At 48.6% G+C, this 21,840-nt stretch overlaps 2 protein-coding genes across 2 annotated transcripts in view; both read left to right on the top strand.

Moving 5' to 3' along the window:
* The window catches only part of ITGA1 (integrin subunit alpha 1), a 138,107-nt gene that overhangs the window by 12,082 nt on the left and 104,185 nt on the right, over window positions 1-21,840 (top strand). The gene's annotated exons all lie outside the window — the stretch shown is intronic.
* On the top strand, window positions 223-4,524 carry PELO (pelota mRNA surveillance and ribosome rescue factor). Its single transcript, XM_037145111.2, has 2 exons — window positions 223-1,249; window positions 1,529-4,524. Exons 1-2 carry the CDS (start codon window positions 524-526, stop codon window positions 1,958-1,960), a joined length of 1,158 nt encoding a protein of 385 aa, XP_037001006.2. The 5' UTR covers window positions 223-523; the 3' UTR covers window positions 1,961-4,524.

The raw sequence follows: 21,840 nt of genomic DNA, 5'->3' as shown, positions 1-21,840 counted from the left end.
CTGGAAAGGACGGGAAAATTTAGGAAGCGCGACTTGAGCATTAAAATAAAGGATTTTCCAGCAAGAACTGGGAACCTCTCATAGGGGATTTACGGCCAGGAGCCCCCCCTCCCCGTGTACTGCGCCTGCGCACGCGCAAAGTGCGGCCCCGCCTTCCCTCGGACGTCAATCCTGCGCCGGGAGGGGTGGGGGGAGCAAGGGACGCGGGCTGCGCATGCGCCCTCATTGCGTCACCCACACGGTCCGCGCTCGTGGCTGGAACGGGGGACCGGACCTTGTTAAGTAAGGTGTTTCTCGGGCCTTTCTGTCGCAGCGCGCCCCGGGTCTAAGCAAGGTGGGACTGGCGTGTTTCCCTCGGCTGCTTGAGTTGGAGCTAGACCTTCCTCCCCGCCACCCAGCGCCGGTGGGAACCCCGTGGACAGACCCCGCCCCCTTCCCGGCGGCGACTCCGGGTCCCCTCCCCGCCCCTGCCGGCGGGGACCCCGCCGTTCGTCCGGTCAGGCCCCGCGCACCTGCCAGGACCATGAAGCTCGTGAGGAAGGACATTGAGAAGGACAACGCGGGCCAGGTGACCCTGGTGCCCGAGGAGCCCGAGGACATGTGGCACACCTACAACCTGGTGCAGGTGGGCGACAGCCTGCGCGCCTCCACCATCCGCAAGGTGCAGACCGAGTCGTCCACGGGCAGCGTGGGCAGCAACCGCGTGCGCACCACGCTCACCCTCTGCGTGGAGGCCATCGACTTCGACTCGCAGGCCTGCCAGCTGCGGGTGAAGGGCACCAACATCCAGGAGAACGAGTACGTGAAGATGGGGGCGTACCACACCATCGAGCTGGAGCCCAACCGCCAGTTCACGCTGGCCAAGAAGCAGTGGGACAGCGTGGTGCTGGAGCGCATCGAGCAGGCCTGCGACCCGGCCTGGAGCGCCGACGTGGCGGCCGTGGTCATGCAGGAGGGCCTGGCGCACGTCTGCCTGGTCACGCCCAGCATGACCCTCACCCGGGCCAAGGTGGAGGTGAACATCCCCCGGAAACGCAAGGGCAACTGCGCCCAGCACGACCGGGCCCTGGAGCGCTTCTACGAGCAGGTGGTCCAGGCCATCCAGCGCCACATCAACTTCGATGTCGTCAAGTGCGTCCTGGTGGCCAGCCCGGGGTTCGTGCGGGAGCAGTTCTGCGACTACATGTTTCAGCAGGCCGTGAAGACGGACAACAAAGTGCTCCTGGAGAACCGGTCCAAATTCCTGCAGGTGCGCCTTCCCCACCCCGGGACCGAAGGTGGGCTGCGGGGTTTGTAGAAACTATTTCTAAAGCTTTAGAACTGGGAAAAGGGAAGGAAGTCTCGATTTGACTGGGATTGTAAGTGACATAATAAGCTGTTGAATGGGTAGCAAATTTTTACAGTAAACTTTGCTTAAGTCCTTAAACACAGCAAGCCTCACTAGTGCTTTTGGCTTTAGGTACTGGCAGGCTGATTAACAGGTGCTCTGAGAGACTCTTTTGTCTGACCTTTGTCACTGTGACTCCAGGTACATGCCTCCTCTGGACACAAGTACGCCCTCAAAGAAGCCCTCTGTGACCCTGCGGTGGCCAGCCGCCTTTCAGACACGAAGGCTGCGGGCGAAGTGAAGGCCTTGGATGACTTCTATAAAATGCTACAGCACGAACCTGACCGAGCTTTTTACGGACTCAAGCAGGTGGAGAAGGCCAACGAGGCCCTGGCCATCGACACTCTGCTCATCAGCGACGAGCTCTTCAGGCATCAGGACGTGGCCACGCGGAGCCGCTACGTGCGGCTGGTGGACAGCGTGAAAGAGAATGCGGGCACCGTCAGGGTGTTCTCCAGCCTTCACGTCTCCGGGGAGCAGCTCAGCCAGCTGACGGGAGTGGCCGCCATCCTCCGCTTCCCCGTGCCCGAACTGTCTGACCCAGAGGAGGACTCCAGCTCTGAAGAAGATTGATGATTGGGACCGTCCTGGAGACAGCCCTGCGCCTCCTTCAGGCTGCATTTCCTCAGCATCCTTGTGACAGAGGCTGCGTGGGCAGCACCGAGACTGTCACACGGGTCGGTCACACTGGGCATTGTGTGGCTGGCAGGACATGTATTTAAAACTAAATAAATTAAAAGGAAATGACCTTTTTGTACTACCATTTTTATTAAGTAGAATAATTTTAGAAATCATGAGTTACTTGCAGTACTTAGAAAATTTTGTATAAGGGTCCTTGTATTTTCCTTGGGGTATATCATAAAGGCCCATCCTTTATCCTTGGAAATAGTTTTCCTTAGGAAAAGCTGTGAGTATTCCGTTATCCTCAGCGTACAGTGTTTGTTCGATTTCTTCATAGTGTTCTTGTACTGCCTTGGTGATGATCCCTTTCTCCCTGCTTCCCTTACACCCCATTTCTTCCCTTTTTAAATTTATTTGTTATTTTAAGTGATAGCCAGGTTTTTTTCTTAAGAAGCTTGTTAATCCAGTCATGTTAAAAGTAAATTCTTGAGGTTTTTTTGTCATTAGAATTCATCATATTTGCTTCAGAGGATCACTCAGTTCTTTTTAGATCATAGAACTGTGGTCTGGGGTGCTCAGGACCACATGTTGGGAGTGTCCTTATTTTTAAAACGAGACCAAGGTGTGTGATCTGCTCTTAGGTTGCTAATTAGTGGCAAAGCCGGAAGGAGTCTCGTCTGGGCTCGTCTCTTGCACTGCTCTGCTCTGTATTGATTCTTTTGCCTGTCTCGTTGTACTTAATGCTGTTTCTGGGTGTTGTCACGTTCTTACTGGACTTTCTCTACATCTGATTTTAGGGGTGAGGAGTCTGTTCAGAAAGCTTGAGTGCGTTGTGTAGTGTATGGCAGTGAACTTGTACCCCAGCACTCGACTGTGATGCGGGAATTTCTGCAAACACCTCGGGGTTTAAAATGCTCTTTGTATTTGGTTCTTATGATGTGCGTTTCTGAGCCTTAGGGAGGGATCCGTGGAATGGAATTGCAGCGGGACCGTCTACAAACCTCAGCTTAGCGATGATTAGGAAAACCCTTATGGAGAAAGAGTGATAGTTTGTTTGAAACTCTAGGATCAGTGGTGTCTCCTTCAAGTAGGGGTGGCTGTTCAGTAAAGGTTTGATTTTCCTTTCTAAGTCTGGGCCTTCCTGTGGCTGTGAGTACCAGGCTTGGGGATTTTTTAGATAAACTTCCCAACTAATCTAAACTTTTCATCTGTAATTAGGAATAGATACCTCTACATGGTTTAAAACCACATTTTCACATATGTACATCCTAACCTGAAAATAAGTCAGATGATTCCATAAATATTTAACTTTCAAATATATTAAAAGAATGTTATTAAATAATTTGGTAAGACTATGCAAATGAAGCCACCAAAATTCTTGACAACTCGATTAATAATCATATTCTCAGTAGGAATGTGGAGATTTGGGGCATCTGTTACTCTCATAATCTGTGCATTACTGGTTGTTCTTAGCTCTTATTTACAGCATAGGAACCAGGGATAATCTAACCAATTCATTTTAGGACATAGGTTCTCAAATCTGGCTGCGTGGGAGCTTTAAAAATCAGCAACCAGATTGGACCTCAGACCATATAACCTTTCATCCCAGAAATGCTGTTTTTTAAAAGCTCTCCAGGTGATTCCAATAGGCCTCAAGGCTGAGAACCACCGATTCAGGCCTTGCTATTCAAAAGTGCGGTCCATGGCCCTCAGAATCCGGGTCTCTACCCTACACCTGCCTACGGAGATGCAATCCATTTTAAGGACATTGCCAGTTGATTGCTTTGCATAACCATCTATAAAACTTCTTTAAGTGAAAGTGTGTTTTCATGTCCATAAAATATTTCAATTGTCTTTAAGAATTCTATTTTTTTAAAAGTTACATTTTATATGCATATTTTTTCCCTCCTCACCCAAGGATATGCTTATTAATTTTTAGAGAGGGGAAGGGCGGGAGAGAGGTTGGAAACACCCATGTGAGAGAGAAACCTGGAACAGTTGCCTCCTGCGTGCGCCCCGACCAGGGACTGGCGGACAACCCAGGCATGTGCTTGACTAGGAATCGAACCCATGACCTTTTGGTCTTTGGGATGACACTCCAATGAACCAAGCCACACTGGCCAGGACAGGTTACATTTTATACCATTATCAAGAATATATTGAGTAAATCTCCCTAGGTGCTTAGGTAGACATGTCAAAATAGTGATAGGAGCATATAAAACAAAAATTCTAATAATTAGTATTTACTATTCTCTACAAAACAAAATGAACCATAATTCTTTGGAAATCATGGTCAGTAGTCTATTCGGGCAGCATGAAGAGGGGAGACCATGTGGTAACAAATGGAAACACAGTAACACCTGGGAATAATGCTATGTTGCATTACAAATTTCCATTCACCATGGCACTTGTAAACAGGTTTTACCCCCCCCCCCACTAGGTGCAAGAAATGAGGAGCTTGCCGATTTGTATCATCTTACTCTAAATATGATAAGTAAACAAGTTGCATTCTGCAATCCTGGTCCGTCATTTACATGGTAAACACTTTGCTAATTCTATGTCTGGATTCCGCATCGCTACTCCTCTTACAAGTTGGATATTTTTCCTCCCAGATGACACTAGGGTAGCTTCCTTTCTTCTGTCACTAGCTTTAGTTTCCTTTTCTAAACCTTGGAACCAGTTCTGTCGACTTCAAGTTATCTGTAACAGAAGCGAGTCCTAATTTCTGCAGTTCATATGTTCTGGAACCAAAATTCTCTTTGTTGCTAACGACAAAAGTACACCAATGAAATGGTGTATGTAATAATTTCCTAAACTGGAAGCCATTATTTGGGAAAAGAGTGTTGTGCTTTTAAGTCAAAGTATTTTCCAAGCAGAATGCATGTTGTGTTCGGGGTCAAATTGTTGAATTGCATTTTGGGGGGTTTCTAAGGTGGTTCTGAGGCTTTGAGGAGAGAGAAACCCAACTGCTGGTGGCCGGGGTTTAGGTGTGGAGTGTCCGTGTTTGTATTACCCCAGCCATAAGGGGAATGCGTTTAGGTTTTAGCCACTCATTCTTTCGGTGCTTGCTTAGAGTCATGCACAGGGCTGCATTTAACAGACACACCTGCAAGCCAGTCACTGTTGTAGAAGTAACGAGAAGTGTGTAAGAGGGCCCAGTGTTGTATGGGGTCACTTCTGAGAGGGACTTCAGCCCAAGTCAGTAAGTTTACTGAAAATGGTGAGAATAAACCTGGAGAGGCCGGTGGTCACCAAGCAGAGGAGAGCAGGGCACGGGCGCTAGTCACAGGAGACCCTCCTGCCTCGTCAGAAAGTGCAGCTTTGACCACAGCGAGAAACCACGGAAGACTCGGGGCAGAACAGCCCGACTGACATTGCATTTCACAAGTATCTGTGCATGGGGGCAGCAGGACGGATGGGAGGAGGCAGGAAGATTGGCTCAGTGGGTGCCTGTTAGAGAAATCCAAGGGGAAGTGAGGGCGGCCAGAGGAGGCGGGACAGGACTCCTTGCAGCAGGAACGAATGGGAAACGCTATGGGATGGGACCCTGGGGACCATCATGCAGACTGTGGTTCACAGTGGCAGAAAGGATGGAGTCTCAGGGGAAGCTCAGGCATTTGTTTGTTTTTTCAAATGCTGGGAGAGATGATGGCACAATTCAGAGATGGAAATACAGGAAGAGAAGCGGGCTTGCAAGGAAAAAGTACACTCGGTCTGGCACCTTTGGCCTGACGTGCCTGTGGGACATCCGGGGCCCTCTCCCACCAGACATCCGCACCCACACAGCCGCCTTTCCTCCGCTGTGCACTCACGTGTCTTAGTGCATCTTCCCAAACCAGTCTTGTAAAAAAGGTGACTTCTCCAAGACGTCTTATTTTGGTCTATAGTTGGTTTGCTTCTCTTCAGTGTGTGATGTGAGCTGCCTGGGGCTGGAGATTATGGTCTCTTAGGTCCATTGCTGTGTCTCCAACACTAAGAATTAATTCCTGACACAGAAAAGATGCTCAAAAAATGTTTGACTGAAGGAATGGGTCTACATGAAAAGATCCCTTGGCAGAAGAGTGTGCACATCTGAAGTTCAGGGGAAAAGTTGGGGGTAATGATTTAAGAGGTATCAGCATCCACGTGGGCCAGAAATTGTGGAGGAAGAAAAGGACAATCTAACAAGAATTAGTAAAACTAGGAAAAAGGGGGGCCAGGCCCAGAAGCACAGGGAAGTAAGTACCAGCATTTAATCTCTGGAAGTGCAACTTGACTCCATCATCTGTATTACTGTCCTTCAAAGCAGAGGTGTCTGTATTGTTCAGCGATTAATATGCCCAGGTAACGGTGTTTGCTCCCACGGATGTCTACAGTGCCATGTATGCATGCGTGTACATGTAGAACAGCGGAAGGGCTGATTTCTCAGACCTTGTGTTTCCAAACATTCCTAAGACTTAAAAAAATGTGAAGGCAAAAGCCAAATTACTATTGTAATCATTTGAAGGGGTTCTTAATACACACGGACATTTACAGATTCAGTACCTGAAAAGTTACAGTCTCAACAAGCAGAGAAATGAGGGGCGACGATCGGATGGACAGCAAACTTTCTCAGGGGTCGTCAGGAAGCTCTGTCTCCCTCCTCGCGAGGCTCCTGGTCCCTCCGGGCCTTGTCTGGTGCCCCCCCACTTCCTCTTTCCCTGCAAAACCACAAGGGTCAGAATCATGCCACAAATCTTGCAAAGCTTTGTTTACATGAGCTTGAAAAATTGGTTTTGATCAGCCCATAACTTTGTTGATACACATTTTTCAGCAGATGAGTGCCTAAGCAGTGAAGGGCAGCTAAAAAAAGAACCACGATCTCAGACACAGTTTTTAAAGCCCTAAATATGTTTGCTTTTCTTCATACTGATGTGAGTACACTCAAACTTCGGGCTGTGATTCGGTTTATGTGTTCTCCGAGACTGAGTGTTTGGGGGAAGTGCTAGACTAGGCTGAGGCCACACACTGTGTAGGTGGTGGGCAAATTGGCAACTTAGAAGTTTAGTGCAAAAGTGTTGCTGAACAGCCCAAGCGCTTGCCAAATGAGTTGAGAGGCGAGTATGCTAGTTTGAGTGTCCAGGATGCCCTCCTAGGAGAGATTCAGAAGTCGGCAAGGCAGCTAATGGAGATGTGGGCAGGTAAGGTCTGGAGTAATGGTCTTGGAATTCGGCAACGAGGAAACTCTCAGCAGTTACCTAATGTAGTCGCCAAGCAGCCGGTGAACTCCACTAGAACTAAACAAACCGGCCAAGTTCAGTAAGAAGGCAGATTAGGGAGACCGTGAAAACCTCACTGGCAGAAGGTATTTGTTAGGCTGCAGTGAAGGGGATTAAACTCTCATTCATCCTTTTTATTTTCGTAGCAAGAATCCTTCCTTTTCAGAGAGTGTTCCGTAGAGTGGCCCCATGCCTCTTTCGTATTCTGAAGTGTTCTTTGTGGATGTTCAAGTATGGTTACTTGTAAGGTAGCCCATTTACTCTGCAGGACTTATTTTTCCCCTGTTAAGAACCATAGTAGTGTACCTGGTGATAACACTAAGAAAGAAAGAAACTGGGATACTGCGAAGTTGTGTATTCAAATTGAGGAGGAACGAATGGGCCCCCTCGAGTAAAACCCACTTTTGTGTATAACACTGCAGTTGCGAGCAAGTGCAAGGCTCTCATTTTTGTTCTTGACAGTGACTATCTCAGCTCTACACTAACTGACATTAGTATGGGAAGGTCTTGTGTTTCCAGCTGCCAGTCACTGAGGATGGTGATGTGTGTGATGAATTGTGGGGACCCAGGTCACCAGTCTCTTTAAGTCCCCTTTCCTTCCTCCCTTAGCATCGCCCATGGTCAAGTCCCCTCCTCTGAAACGCAACGGTGCTGGAAGTGCCTGGTTTCTGCGATGCAGGAGACAGGGGGCTTGAGCTGGACTTCCACATAGGGTGCTGGTTGGTTCCAAAACGCCAGCCCTGTGGCTGGTGGCGTCTGCCAGGCAGCAAGTCCCAGGGGAGTCAGAGACCCGTACGCGGCCCCAGGGCCTGGCCAGCAGAGGCAGGGCAGGCGCCAGGTCCCAGCTCCAGGCTGCTTACGCAAGTCCAGGCCTGCAGTGACGGCTCTAAAGACGAACCGTTTAGCTCTCCGATGAGCCCGGTCATTGCTGTTTCCGGATAAGAAAACTGAAATTAGTAAGAGGTTAAATGATTTGTCCACCACCCACGGGTGATGGCTGTGACGCTGCTGCCCAATCAAGGGACCCCCTAAAATGTATAAAAGTGCTGGCCTGTCCCCCAGGGGTTCCAGTCTGGAGTAGGTCAGACATGTCTAGAAATAGGAAAGAATTACTTGACAGCCCTCAATTTTATTTTACATGATGGGCCAAAGTTAATGTCATCATTCTGGGTGCTCTTTGTTTACCCACCACCACAGTTATTTGTCACCTCTCGTGAGACATCAGAACTCATCCCGTGGCGTCTCTGGAATCTCATTGAGAATTAGATAACGTACATAAACTGTTGCAATTCTTTTATTAAAATCCACCCCCTTAAGCATCTTTACTCACATCTTTTTATTATTATTTCACACCTAGTGTTCAGCCAGCTTGCTTAAATTTCTTTCAACCTACTGTGTTAATTCAGGGATTATTTAGACAAACATGCGTTTACTAAAACGCCTTCAGTGCCAGCGACTGTGCTGCCCTGGGGTAGGTGATGAGGAATTAAAAGCAGCTTCCCTGCCTTTGATCAGCAAATTAGGTGCCACAGAGTGATGACCATGAGCGGCCAAGCTGCAGGGAGGTGACAGCAATGAGTAGGGACAGCTCCATGGGTCTTGAAGCCCCATCCAAGGAGAAGTGCGGGGCTCAGACTGTCCCTGGGGCCTGGGGACCTTCCTGCAGTGCAGTCACTGGTGTTCATGCTGAGGAAACGGCTGGGTTACACTCAGTATATTCAACAGGTCAAGGAAATAGAATTTCTTTCCAAAGGATTTCCTTCCCAAATTGTTAAAAGCTGGTGCTACTCACATAAATCTTCAGAGGTCGTAGCTGGAAGGACAGTTCCAGAGGTTGGCTATTCCTCAGTAAGAAAACTCAGCTCGTTGCTCAAATGGGAACTCTTGTTAAGGAAAACTATTCCACTGGAAAATTTATTCAGAGGTGGGAGGTCTTCCGAGTTCAAGTCTAAGTTCCAGAAGTTCTATGTCTGGAATTTTTCATTGAGTCCTCGTGTAAACATTGACTAGAACTTTTTGTTTGACACCGCCGGGATAAATTGCTCTGTGGATATAAAACATATTTTAATCTTGTGTTTCAGGTCAATGATCTTGTGACCATAATTTAGAGTTTTTCTTCCTCTCCAAGTTCATGGTTGGCACCGGCAGCGCCTCCTGGTGTGGGGAGGAGGTGAAGGAGCGAAGTGGTTCTCACCACCTGGCTCCCAGTCAGTAGAATTGTCCCTGTTGGTGCTGTTAGGAGCCGTCTGACCTGCGGACTTCATGACAGGGACGTAAACTGGGGAGGGGGGGGTTGGTAACCTGCTCAGAGTCACACGAGTGGCGGTTGTCCACAGGCCCACACCCCTCCACCCCGTGCCAATTTCTCACCCATTTCTCATTGCCGGTTGGGATGTGGAACATACAGGATGAGATGGGAATTTAAAATGCCTTACACCCTCCTTACTTATCCAGTAAGTCTTCCTCTGGGAACAAGACACTTCCTCTCTCTGCGGCCTCGCCGAGACCCAAACCCAGCTTTGCCGTCCGGCCGCCCATTCCTTGGAGGACATTTATCTGGACTCTGCCTCCTGCCTTTCATTCTTCGGACAACCGCTCACGCAGTCCCTACGGGGTGCCAGGCACTGCCGGCCCCCAGGGAGGTGGGCGACTACAGAAGGTCACGGACCCTTCCTCCAAGGCCACCCAGCTGGGGCGGGCAGCCTGCAGTCAACAGGCAACCCCAGCCCAGCAGCTGCTGCAGGAGGAAGACTAGGCAGGGACGGGGGGTGTGGAGGGGGCTCCTGACCCAGCCTGGCTGTCAGCGCTCGGTCGTGACCGTGAACTCCAGCCCACCCGGCTCTTTCCTTACTCTCCAGAGAGGTGAGGCAGAGGGCACTGGGGGCCTTTCTCTTCCGCAGCCCCTCAGAATTACTTGGTAATGTTTTTTTTCCACATCATGGTCCCTGTGTTCTCTAAGCTCTTGAGATGTTAAATATTTACAGGAGAAGAGGCATCAGGGGGAAAGACTGTATCACTCCTACCCTCCAAAATAAGGGGCAAAAGGCATAAATGGAATCAGAAATGCAGACCAGGGACCATGAATGCCTGAAATGACTTTGGAAGATTCTGGAAACTTGGTATTGTTCACATGTTTGTTATCATCAGCATCTCTCTCACAACAAACAGCAAAAACAGTTAAACTAGAAAAGAACTTGGTTGCTGTTTTCAGCACAGCAAGGAAGGGGGGGCGGTGACGGGGTGCACAGGACATTAGGTCCTACTCCATAGCCATCCTTGGAAAAGAAGGCGTCCAGGATAGAGCAGGGGTGGTGGCCCCCTCGAGGACAGGAAAGCAGCCTGCTGGGCCCACCGCCAAGTGGGAGTGAGGGGCAGCTGGCTGGGGCCTGGGAAGCCCCCTGGGGTCTCTCCTCGCCGCCTGGTCTGCTTCTTCTCCGAGGTGGGACAAGTGGCGGCAGCTTCTCTCAGGGAGTGTGTTTCAGTCACCGGCCATTATGCCCCAGGTGGGCGGGAGGAAGGGACGGTGTGGTCACTGTCCTTCCGTGAGGGGCGGGGAGGACCGTGGGGACAGGCCTCCTACTCCATGTCTGGATGGCGTTCGCAGCCTGAGTGACAGGAGGTGGAATGACGGGCACATTCTCATCCCACGGGTGACATGGTTTTTTGAAGTGAGTCCGTTAGTCCCTCAGTAAATTTCTCGCTCTCTTAAACAGAACTTAACAGAGCTTGGACTTTCCCCTGCCTTTCGGGGAATCATCTTTCGCCCAAAACTCTGGCTGCTGCAGGTGCTAAGTCGCAGCAAAGTGGGGAGTGGAGTGAGGAGACAGGAAGTAGAAAGACGAGACCTTCTTATAATGGTTCCTGGTGGATGTTGAAGGCCCTCGATTTGCATTTGACTCCAGGGTTCATGTAGGGTCTCCCAGATGAGAAACCTTCACAGTCAGGATCAACAGTGCGATGCCAGCAGGTTTGGTGTTTGAGACTATGGAACGGATGTTGCACACCCAAAATTGCAACGTAACTTACATACCATTGCTGTGGTTCCTGAAGATTGTATTTGCAAGAGCATTGCCTGTCTGAATAGCCAATCAGAACCATGAAGGAATCATCCAGGCCCTTCTCCGAGGACTCTGGGGCTGTGGCCAGGCAAAGAGGACACCGGACCGTGAGTCAGGAGGTCAGCTGTGCCAGGGCCCTGCTGTGAGGCTGGGGAGGCCGTTTGGGCCTTGGGTGCCGGCCTGCCGCCTGCCTTCCGTCAGGAGGATGAGGAGAGACATGCGGCCTTGACTTCACAGTCACGCTGTGGGTCTCTGGTTCCACTCCGTGCAGTGGCAACAATTGCTTGTTATTTTGAAAAGGTCATGTCTTTCCTGCAAAACAAATCATCGGCGACTCTAGGTTTTAAAAGGAATCTATTTTGCACCGTACTCCAAAAGCTGCCAAACTTTGGGTTTGGCTGACTGCTAGTAAGGAGCAAATTCCACAGCTGAGGGTCATTTACTTGGAATGTTTTGCCAAATATTCCCATATTTTCGAAGTTGTTGGGGACCTTTAAACTTGAGCATTAGGGGAGAGACCACCATCGAAACTGCGCTGGCAGCAGGCACACGAAAACTCTGAGGCTTCTACACACTGGTGAATAGTTTGCCACCTCCCGGCTACGCTCCGAGCTGCACCCCCTCCTTGGTGTGCTCCTCCCCCACCTCCACCTTGCATGCAGTCCAGGGAGGCAGTGAGACAACACAGGTCTGTATTTTTTCTGGAATGTTCTTGCAGCTTAGTCAGTGGTTCTCACCCCGGGCAGCACATGAAAGTCAGCAAGGGAGTTTGAACATCACACTGACGTGCCCCACCTCCCAGGGAGCCAGCATCCGGGGTGGGGGTGGGAGCAGCAGGTGTGCCTTCGGAAAGGTGCGCTCAGCTGCAGCCGGGTTAAGGCACCGGGGGCTTCATCGCCTGGTAGGCCAGGGGCTCCGCTGTGTTCTGTGCCCACAGCCCCGGTCAGCTGTCTAGTGAAGGAAAAGAGATGGGCGTGGAAAAAAAACTGTGAGACTATAGATTAAGTTGATTTCACTACTAAAAAGGCAACTTTACAGGTTGCTGAGAGGAATGTACGTCTTTAGCTTTAACGCCTCCGTGTGGGATTTGTTTACATCAGATGTGCCTTCAACTCGCTGTGGTAAATCTACAATTAGGCCTAAGGGTGACCGGTTTGGGAGTGTATATTGGGGCCATTTGCACGCACACCTGCAGCTGGGTACAGCCGGGCGGGGCACAAGGAAGTAGGGAAGCTGGTTCCCACTCCTCTCAGGGTGGAGCTTGTAAGTCGTGGGTGCAAGGACTGGGTAAGACGAGACCAGACGGCAACAGCGTGTGTGGTGTAGAGCGTGCGGTGGCCCCTGTGGGCTACGGGAGACGTCACCCTGAGCTGGTGGCACTTCCTCCGGAAGGCTCCTACTCACTCAGGAGCAGCGGTGGGAAGAACGCTGGTCTGAAGAGAAAACCATGATTCCACAGATGGGCAGTGTGGCTCGGGCAAAGCATGTGACGTCCATGATGCTCGAATGTAGATTCATGGACGTCAGTCTGTGCAATGGGAGAATGATAAAACTTTCCTCGTAGAGGTGTGAGGAATAAATGACAGGGTTTTCGCTAAATACCTGAGTGTTACTAAGTGTTCTGTTTAATTTAGTTTTATCTCTTTTCCTTGTGCATCTTTTTCATCGGATGGGCCCCCTGGGCACCAGGTCAGCGGTAGGATTTTTAAACTCTTCCTGCCCTCGATTCCCGACCCCCGTCACAGATGGTGTTAAAACCAGGAGCCATGGGCCCACTCCCTCCAGAGTTATGCCAGCAGGAGGCGGGCAGGCCAGACCTTCGTCAGCCTTTGTAGGGTTTTCACTCCTTCGTACTCAGGGCACGTGCCCATCCCACTCCTCACGCAGAGGGTGGCGCTGACCACCTCGTCTCTGCAGCCAAAAGAAGCCACTAAAGATGGGGGGCCCAGAAGAGCTCATTCCGATCGATGTGAGATTCACGCCCAGAACTGAGAGCCTTCCCAGGGCGCCTCGGTGGGCATAGCCAGAACCTGGACCCCCTCCTGGGGGTCCTGGATTTACCTGCAGCAACCAGGGAAGCCCACGCAACCCGTGACGCTGACGCGAGGTCCCATCAGCCATGGCCCGTCGTCAAACTGCCCACCAGGTTAAATTAATGTTAACTCTCAGTTTAAACAATAAGGACTGCCTTTCCCTTCATTTAATCACCTTCATTCCTGGGGTACCTGTTAATGGTGGTTTGAAGATTACTCCTCAACTGCCGAACTTTCTTTATCGGGGTGTTTCAGCCATACCCTACCTAAGTCATCAACAAGCCACAGTTCTCTTACTGTTTCTAAGTCAGTTGAAAACGCCAGAAAGCAGCTACGGTGATGGGAACAATACAGAGGATTTTGCAAGGAGATGAGGAGGCTCTCAGAGGAAGACAGAGAGGAAGGCTCAGTCAAACCCTGCTGCAGAGATTACCCAGGCGGGGCTGTGCAGCTGGTGGGCTTGCTGCCCCAGACACCCCCCACCCATGCACTGGACTCAAAATTTGCCCAGAGCTTCTGAGAGTAATGTCTAGTGGGCAGGAATGAGACACTGTAGCCTGGAAGCAGGGCGAAGGACTCTTTGTACTCCCACCCCCCTCTCCTGTGCACCTTGGAGTTGGCTCCACTTCGCAGTGACTCGTGTGTGGATGCTGGAGAGCCCAAAGCAGAGGAAGCGTCCACTGGCCATCTCAGGCCCGCAGGAGCCAGGGAGCTAACGCGCCCTGGCCTCTGCCGAGGCAGCCTCCGTGCTGGTGGGAGGCGCCAGCCTGCAGCCAAACCATGGCTCTCACCCCAGCCTGGCCGCTTGCTGGGAGAAGCCAGGGGCAGTTCCGAGCCTGGGACACATGTCAGTCTGACTCCAGGGCCCACGTCCCCGCCCTGGTTTATTCAGTCCAGTAGGACCTTTTTTAGCTCTTGCTTTTCTCATTGGAGCAGAGATGCCAGTGAGTTCGGAAAACCTTAGACTGTGCCCGGTTAGGCTTCCTGTCTCCTGGGGAAAAAAAATAACCTAATCGTATACATTAGTGAACTAATTGACACATTTTTTTTCCTTTTACCTGACTTTTTTTGAATACTTAGCTTAAATCGTAACCTCTGTTTGCTCACGGGATCCTGATATTGTAACAGGTGTCCGATTTGCCAACCAGGACTTAAGGACAGTCCTGCGGCTAGATTTTAAATGGTGGCTTATTTAAATATTCAAAAGATCTTAAAAATTTCAGCCTGGGCAATTCTCAACAGGAAGTCCCAGAGCAGGAACAGACTTCAGGGACTCACTTGGGCCTCCTCGAGGTCACCTCAGGGCACCTGCTTCTCTTATCTCTGCTTCTCCCTGGCTGACATTCCCTCCTGGAAGGAAGCAGAGGCCAGGAAAGCTGAAGGCGATATTGTACCTCCCCGTCCCCCCCCCACACCCGACTGCCCTCTAAACATTGTTTCTCAGGGCAGCTGTCAGGCCTCCATCATGGAAGAGGAAAAGCGAGCGGGTACTTGCAGATTCCCTGCTGGGCACCAGAGGCTCTGCAGGGGGGAGCAATGGGAATTTAAACAAGACCCACTGGGGTTTTAAGTGTCTTACAGTGAAATCTGAACTTGGAGATGAGCCACAGTCCAGATGAAAAGCATACAACATGTGCTTCTCTTCCACCATCCCAAGGTTGCCAGGTTTGGGAAGGCGGGGTGGGCAGTGGCTGGGGTGGACTTATTCTAAAGACGTTATTTGTGCTTTATTGATTTCTAATGTCAGGGTGTGCGGCAGCCCCACACCCTCCCGGGCGTCTCTAGCACGGCTGGCTGCGGTTGGCCAGGAGCCGTCTCTGCCTGGGTGGATGCGAAGTGGCACTGGGGAGTGGAAGGCACCGCGGCCAAGGACAAGTCCGGCCCCTGGTTTGGGAGCCTTTGTCGAAAAACTGGACACAGGCCAGTCTCTTCTCCTGTGTTCGCAAAACACTTTTCTGAGCATTTCACCGAAGGCTTTGGATGTAAGGGAATGTCTACCTAACAAGCCTGTTTTCCGAGAGATTTTTATGTACTAAAATAATGAGGCCATCCCCTTTCTAATGCGATCATCTGAGACTGCTATTCCAAGAAGGTACCTAATTGGAAGATGTCTTTCCAGTAGTTATGATGCAATTATAATATTTAAACTATTTTTTAAATTTTTAAATTAACAGTTGACGTGCAATATTACATTAGCTTCAGGTGTACAACCTCGTTATTGGACATTTATGGAACTTAAGGAGCGGGTGCCCCAATGGATGCCCAGCATTGCACATGGTCATCACAGTGTTACTGACCCTCCCCATGCTGCGCTCTATGTCCCCGACTGTTCTGGGACTCCCGCCTGTCCCCTCTGGCGACCTTGAAAATGTCCTCCGTGTCTGTGGGTCTGTTTTTTTTTCTGCTTGTTCATTTATTTTATTTCTCAGATTCCACATATACATGAAATCATCTGGCATTTGTCTGTCTCTGTCTGACTTATTTCACTTAGAATAATACCCTCCGGGTGAGTGAGTGAGTGATTTCAACCTTTTTCATCTCATGGCACGCGTAAACTACTAAAATTCTTTGGCACACCCCAAAAATATATGTTTTGCCAATCTGACAAAAGAACAGGTATAATTTTGTTTCGTTCACACTGAAAGGCTATTGCTGGGTTGGCTGTTGTCATTTTTCATTCGACAATCTAAGGGGAAAGAGGTCAGCGCCCCTGACTAAACAGCCAGGTACTGCACATTTTAAAATTCTCAAGGCGCACCTGTTGAAAGTCGCCGCTCTGGGTCCACCCATGTTGTTGTGGATGACAAGATTTCATTCTTTTTATGGCTGAGTCATATTCCATTGTATATATGCACCACTTCTCTATCCATTTATTCACTGATGGACATTTACGTTGTTTCTATATCTTGGCCACTGTAAATAATGCTGCAGTGAACATGTGGACGTTATGTCTTTTAGATGCAGTGTTTTGGGTTTCTTCAGGTAAGTACCCGAAAGTGAACTTGCTGGGTCCTTCTTTACCTCCTCCTTTACCAGACTTTGTTTTAAAGTCTGTTTTGTCTGGTGTAAGTGTCGCTATCCCGGCTTTCTTTGTTGATCATTTCCATCTTCATGAAATATCTTTTTCCATCCTTTTACTTTCAGTCTGTGCATGTCTTTCGATCTGAAGTGAATCTCTTGTACACAATATATATAAGGGTCCTGTTTTTCATCCTTTCAATTATTGTATGTCTTTCTATTGGAGCATTTAATCCATTTGCATTTAAAGTAATTGTTGCTAGATATGTATTTATTGCCATTTTATTATTCATATATCTTATGTATTTTTTCCTTCTTAAAGAAGACTAACATTTCTTGTAACACTGGCTTCGTGGTGATGAACTCCTTTAGCTTTTTCTTGACTGGAAGGTCTTTATCTGTTCTTTCATTTTAAATAATAAGCTTGATGGGTAGAATAATCTTGGTTGTAAGTCCCTGCTTTTCATCCCTTTGGATATTTCGTGCCAATTTCTTCTGCTTTGCAAGGTTTCTGTTAACAAGTCAACTGACAGTCTTATGGGAGCCCCCTTGTAGGTAACTAACTGATTTTTCTCTTGCTGCTTTTAAGATTCTCTGTTTATCTTTAACCTTTGGCATTTTAATTATGGTGTGTCTTGCTGTGGGCCTCTTTGGGTCCACCTTCTTTGGGACTCTGTGCTTCCTGGATTTGTGTGTTTATTTCAACACTAGATTAGGGAAGTTTTCCATCATTATTTGTTTAGATAGGTTTGCAATTTCTTGCTCTCTGTCTTCTTTCTGTACCTCCATGATGTGAATATTGGTACGCTTGTACTTGTCCCAGAGGCTCCTTACACTGTCCTCATTTTTTTGGTTTCTTTTTTCTTTTTGCTGTTTTAATTAGATGTTTTCTTCTACCCCTTCTTTCAAATTGCTGGCTCAGTCCTCTGCTTCATCCAACTTACTGTTTATTTCTTCTTAATAAAAGAAGACTCCAGAAGCCTCTGTGTCACTCAGCCACAACACCCACTGGTGTTTACAACCAGAAGTTATGTGACTTCTTTTTCCAGCACTGGGACCCTGGGCTGGGGGGCCTGGTGTGGGGCTGAGACTCCTACTCTGCAGGCAGGACCTTCAAGGCCAAGGTACCCCTCCCAATTTTTATCCACCATGTGTGGATGTAGGACCAGACTGTTCTGTGTTTGTGCCCCTTGTACAAGTCCTGCTATTGCAGCTTGTCCTGTAAATCCCTAGTTGTAGCATTTCCAGCCAGCCAGATTTCAGGCAGTTCTGAAAGATCATGGTTGTTCTGTAGCTTGGTTATAATTTCCATATGGTTGTGGGTGGTTCCAGCCACTTCACCTACTCACACCACCATCTTGACCAGAAGCCAGTTACCATGTGATTTGATAATGTGAGGTTCTCTTGCAAAATAAAAGTAGTACCACGAGTGGGTTGATAATCTCTTAAGAAGTTAAAGCATATTCCTTTAAAATGCATCCCTAAGCAGGAGGTAGGTCATAAGAACTCCGTGAAGGCAGGAATGACAGGTGTACGAGTAGCAGGTCGTGGCTGAGAGCAGAGCCCCTGGAGGTAGTAGACCGACCAACTTCTGATACTCACGCCTGCAGCAACAGGCTGCAGTGGCCTCGCCGGAGGCCAAGTCCAGCCTCATAGGCTGTTTCACTGAAAATTAAGTGATACTGTGGACACTTTTCATAATGTTTTATCCAAAGTAAATACTCAAGATATGTTACCCATTTTATATGCTGTATCCAAAATGTATCTCCTTAGAACTTAATAAATAGCCGTGAACATTGAGCACATACATCTTCTGTTCTTAAAGAAGCCAGTCTGCCAATAGAAACAGAAATAGATACACTGTTTTCAAATAATGACAATTTCTTAATGCAAAAGATGGGAATTAATGAAGCCTCAGAGAGATGAATGTATCAGCCACTCATAGTTGGTAGGTCGGACCGTGAAGTTGATGTTTATTTCTATTAACCTAAAAATACTGTTCCCGAGCCATGGCATGAAGGTCGTGGGTTGCCCCCCACCCCACATAAACATCTCAGAAATTGTTGTTTGTAGGGAGAAAGAGGGGATAGAAAGGGGCGGGGAGATCTATTGAATGGACTGGCTTATAAATTAGGCAATTCCAAGCTCACTGACCGGTTGAAGGAGAGTTGACAGGTGCTCACTACACCCCCCACCCCTCCCAGAGACCAGGGTCCCGGCTGGGGAGGAAGGACCACAAAACCACATGCAGGGCCCAGCAGACCCCCTCTGGCCACTTGCACTCCGCCTCCCGGAATCCTGCAGGTGTACCTCCCCCAGAGAGGTAGCAAAGCTCTTCTCCATGCTTCACATTTCTGGAAAGCAGCGTGTTTATTCTCTCCCAGGCCCTCTCGGTTTTATTCCATGTCCCGGGAGAAATGATACTCGTGACCACCTGTGTGAGAACCGGTTACAGCAGATGGAGTGTTTCTTCAAAGCCATGTCTTCAAGCCGTGTTACTGAGCAGATGGCTTCCTTTGCCTGGAAAACACTGGCACCCAAAGGCAATAAGAGAGGGAGGCGCTCGGGCTGACACCTCAGGTCAGCGTGGGGTCAGTTCAGAACAGTGCAACCCCTCCCCAAACCAACACACTACAGCTTTAACGCTGCCTAGGAGAGCCGATCTGGACATTCTTCCGTTAAGCGTTTAATCTGGCTTAAACCTAATAAGATGCTAATCTTTCCAAAACTTGTTTTCCCTTATTTGGCTCTCTTACTTCTTGTAAAACTCAGTCGGAGTGTAATACACCAGCCTTGCTGAGTGCCAGAGAGTGGGGCGGGGGATACAGAGTGGAAAGTGCCCCAAGCTTGGTTTCAGGAAAACTGGGTCCAAACTGGCTTCTCTGACTAAGTGAGCCTGTGACACTGGATATTACTAAGGCACCGTGAGCCTCATCTGTAAAGTGGGGGTGATGCCACTGGAGAATGGAGGGAAGGTTCTATCATGGGATCGTATGCGAGCAGTCGGCCCTCATAGCAGGTGCTCAGTAAATGTTAACATGGCGACCTCAGGGGGACGTGGTCCTGAACTTTGTCGGAGTCACTTCTTTAAGTAAATGCAAAGTGAATGTTATTTTGAAAGCTTTTATCTCCCGACCAAATAGAGACTATCTTCCTCACAAAGATACTAACGTAGTTTGAGAAGACGAACATCTTCATAGGACAGTGATAGAAATCTACAGAAATACACACTTGTGCTTTCGTGTACTAACTATTGAAAACCATGCAAAGTCAGAATAACATCTTTTTCCTCTGCCATAATTTCACCCTATTTCTTGCCTTTAATTTGTTTAAATGTAAGAGATTAAAATGGTACAGACTAATGAAAATCTAAAACATTGGTAAATAGGTATTTTTGCATATGCAAATTTTAATTACATACCTGCAAATGCCATTTTTACTTTCTTTTCCAGCAGAGGTTGGCAGCCTTTCTCCTGTACGGGGTCAGAGGTTGTAGGCTTCGAAGGCCACACAGCCTCCTCGGTGGTCACTTAACGGCCATTTAGCATTTGGCCCACAGGACAGCTTGCTGACCCCTGGCCCAGAGCAGGACATGGAGTACATTTACAGACCAGCATAATTAGATAACTTATTCTAAGGAGAAGATGTGTATGAATACACGCTCGTAAGTTGCCAGCTCAGCAGTTGTGTAAACAACCTCAGTGTGTACACTGACTCCTTTAGCATCCTGGCTTGTCCAGTTCAGAGACCTAGCGTTGCTCTCTAAGTGTATTCAACTGAGATGCCAGTGTGGAAATTACACAGTAACCAGCTCACACGTCACCAGGGCTTCTAGAAGTTCTGACGTTGAGCCGAGCTGATTTCACAATAGGATTTATTGTTTTTCTGTGGTGGACATATTTCAAAATGGGACTCAAACCCATTAGGTAAACGTCCAGGACACAATTTCCTTTGGCTGCGCGAGAATATTTGGTGAATTTCCTGGGGAGCACATTCAAGGATGGCTTACCTGGTGGCATTTAAGGAAATTTCTGAAGGGATTACAGCGGTCTGGCTTAGATCTCAGTCTTATGTAACTACACCTTTAAAAAATGCTTTTGCGTGATTCCTTCCCCAGAAAGCATTGGAAAGTAATGTGATGCCTAGACTGGTAGAGAATCTTGAGAATTAGAGGAAGCTGGTGCAGCCCTTTTGCGACATAAGAAGCCAACTCAACCCTTGTACTTTAACAAAGACTCCAGCACCGACATACACATTTGAAAGACAGCCAGGCTCCCACATTTAGAGGTTCTAATACGAATTTTATAAATTGTAATTCTCTCATATTTTGAAAGTAGGAATCAGAAGCCTTATGCCAGAGTAATAACAAGGTAAACACACCTGGCAAAAGACCCCAAAATGTCAGTGGCTTAACACTGACTTTGTTTCTCCCTGAAGTCCCAGCCCAGTGTGGGCTGGTGGCCCCACTGCCTCTCAGTCAGTGCCATTGAGACACTTGTCTCTCAGTCACAGCAGAAGGGACAAGAGAGGAAACGGCACCTTCTCTTAACTGCCTTGGCTGGAGATGGCACACCGCCACTTCTGCCCATCACTCCTTGCCCAGAATCAGCTACGTGGCTCCCACCTAGCTGCAAGGGAGGCTGGGAAATACTAAGGAGTGCATGGATGTTTGTGGAAACTGGTGAGCCAGAGTTGCCATTGACAAACACTGCGACATTTGGTCTTGTGCTGAGTCCAAAAGCCAGTCAGGTAAGGACCGCAAGAAACACGTTATCTCAGTTTTCACGTGGTCAGTTTTGACAGGAACGTATGGTGATAAGATATTTGCTACATTCTCCTCATTTTCCCATTTTAAGGTGGTTGTGTTTAAAGTTATCTGCCCTTTAACTTAGGGGACAGATGAAACACTCGTCTAACTATATAATCATTAACATCGTATCATGGCATATACCCCTTGTATTGATAGCCTGCTTCCCGTGTGTGGGTGCATCGTGTTGAAAACAATTATGTGTCAATGTGTACTCAATAAGTAAGTGTTGGTTGATTGATAGACAGAGTAAATTTTATATACACCAAGTGGATTTGGAGCTTGTATTCAGTAAAATGTGGTAACTATCAATGCGTGGAAATTAAGGCTGACTGCCTTTGGCTTGCCATTCTAGGCAACTCTGGGATTTTAACTTGGATCAGTGTTTCTCAACACAGGCCCCACGAGCCTGCACTAGTCAAACAAATCACGTGTTCAGGCTGCTCTTTTTCCCCCACATCGAGCAAAATTGCGCTATTAAACCCCATAAAAGAACAGGGTCTGTTCTGTCCAGGTGCGAGTTGCTGTCAGCCAGTCAGCCCATACTAACTGTAAAGAGGGCGGTGACATCACTACAGCAGGTGTCCCTGGAATGCAGTTGTCCTGGGCACCTTCCTGTTTACACCACCAAGGGCCAGCCCCGAACGCCAAGTGCACTAAGGGCTGGGCGCAGCAGCCA

This window comes from Artibeus jamaicensis, unplaced genomic scaffold, assembly GCF_021234435.1.
Source record: "Artibeus jamaicensis isolate MK-2021 breed Jamaican fruit bat unplaced genomic scaffold, CSHL_Jam_final scaffold_369, whole genome shotgun sequence".
NCBI classification, from domain to species: Eukaryota; Metazoa; Chordata; class Mammalia; order Chiroptera; family Phyllostomidae; genus Artibeus; species Artibeus jamaicensis.
Note: the sequence above shows the minus strand (reverse complement) of the source record. Positions and strands in the feature narration are given on the sequence as shown.

Coding starts and splice junctions, on each gene's coding strand:
- PELO (XM_037145111.2), top strand. CDS start 524: ATGAAGCTCGTGAGGAAGGACATTGAGAAGGACAACGCGGGCCAGGTG. Junction 1,250..1,528: donor ACCGGTCCAAATTCCTGCAG/GTGCGCCTTCCC, acceptor CTGTGACTCCAG/GTACATGCCTCCTCTGGACA.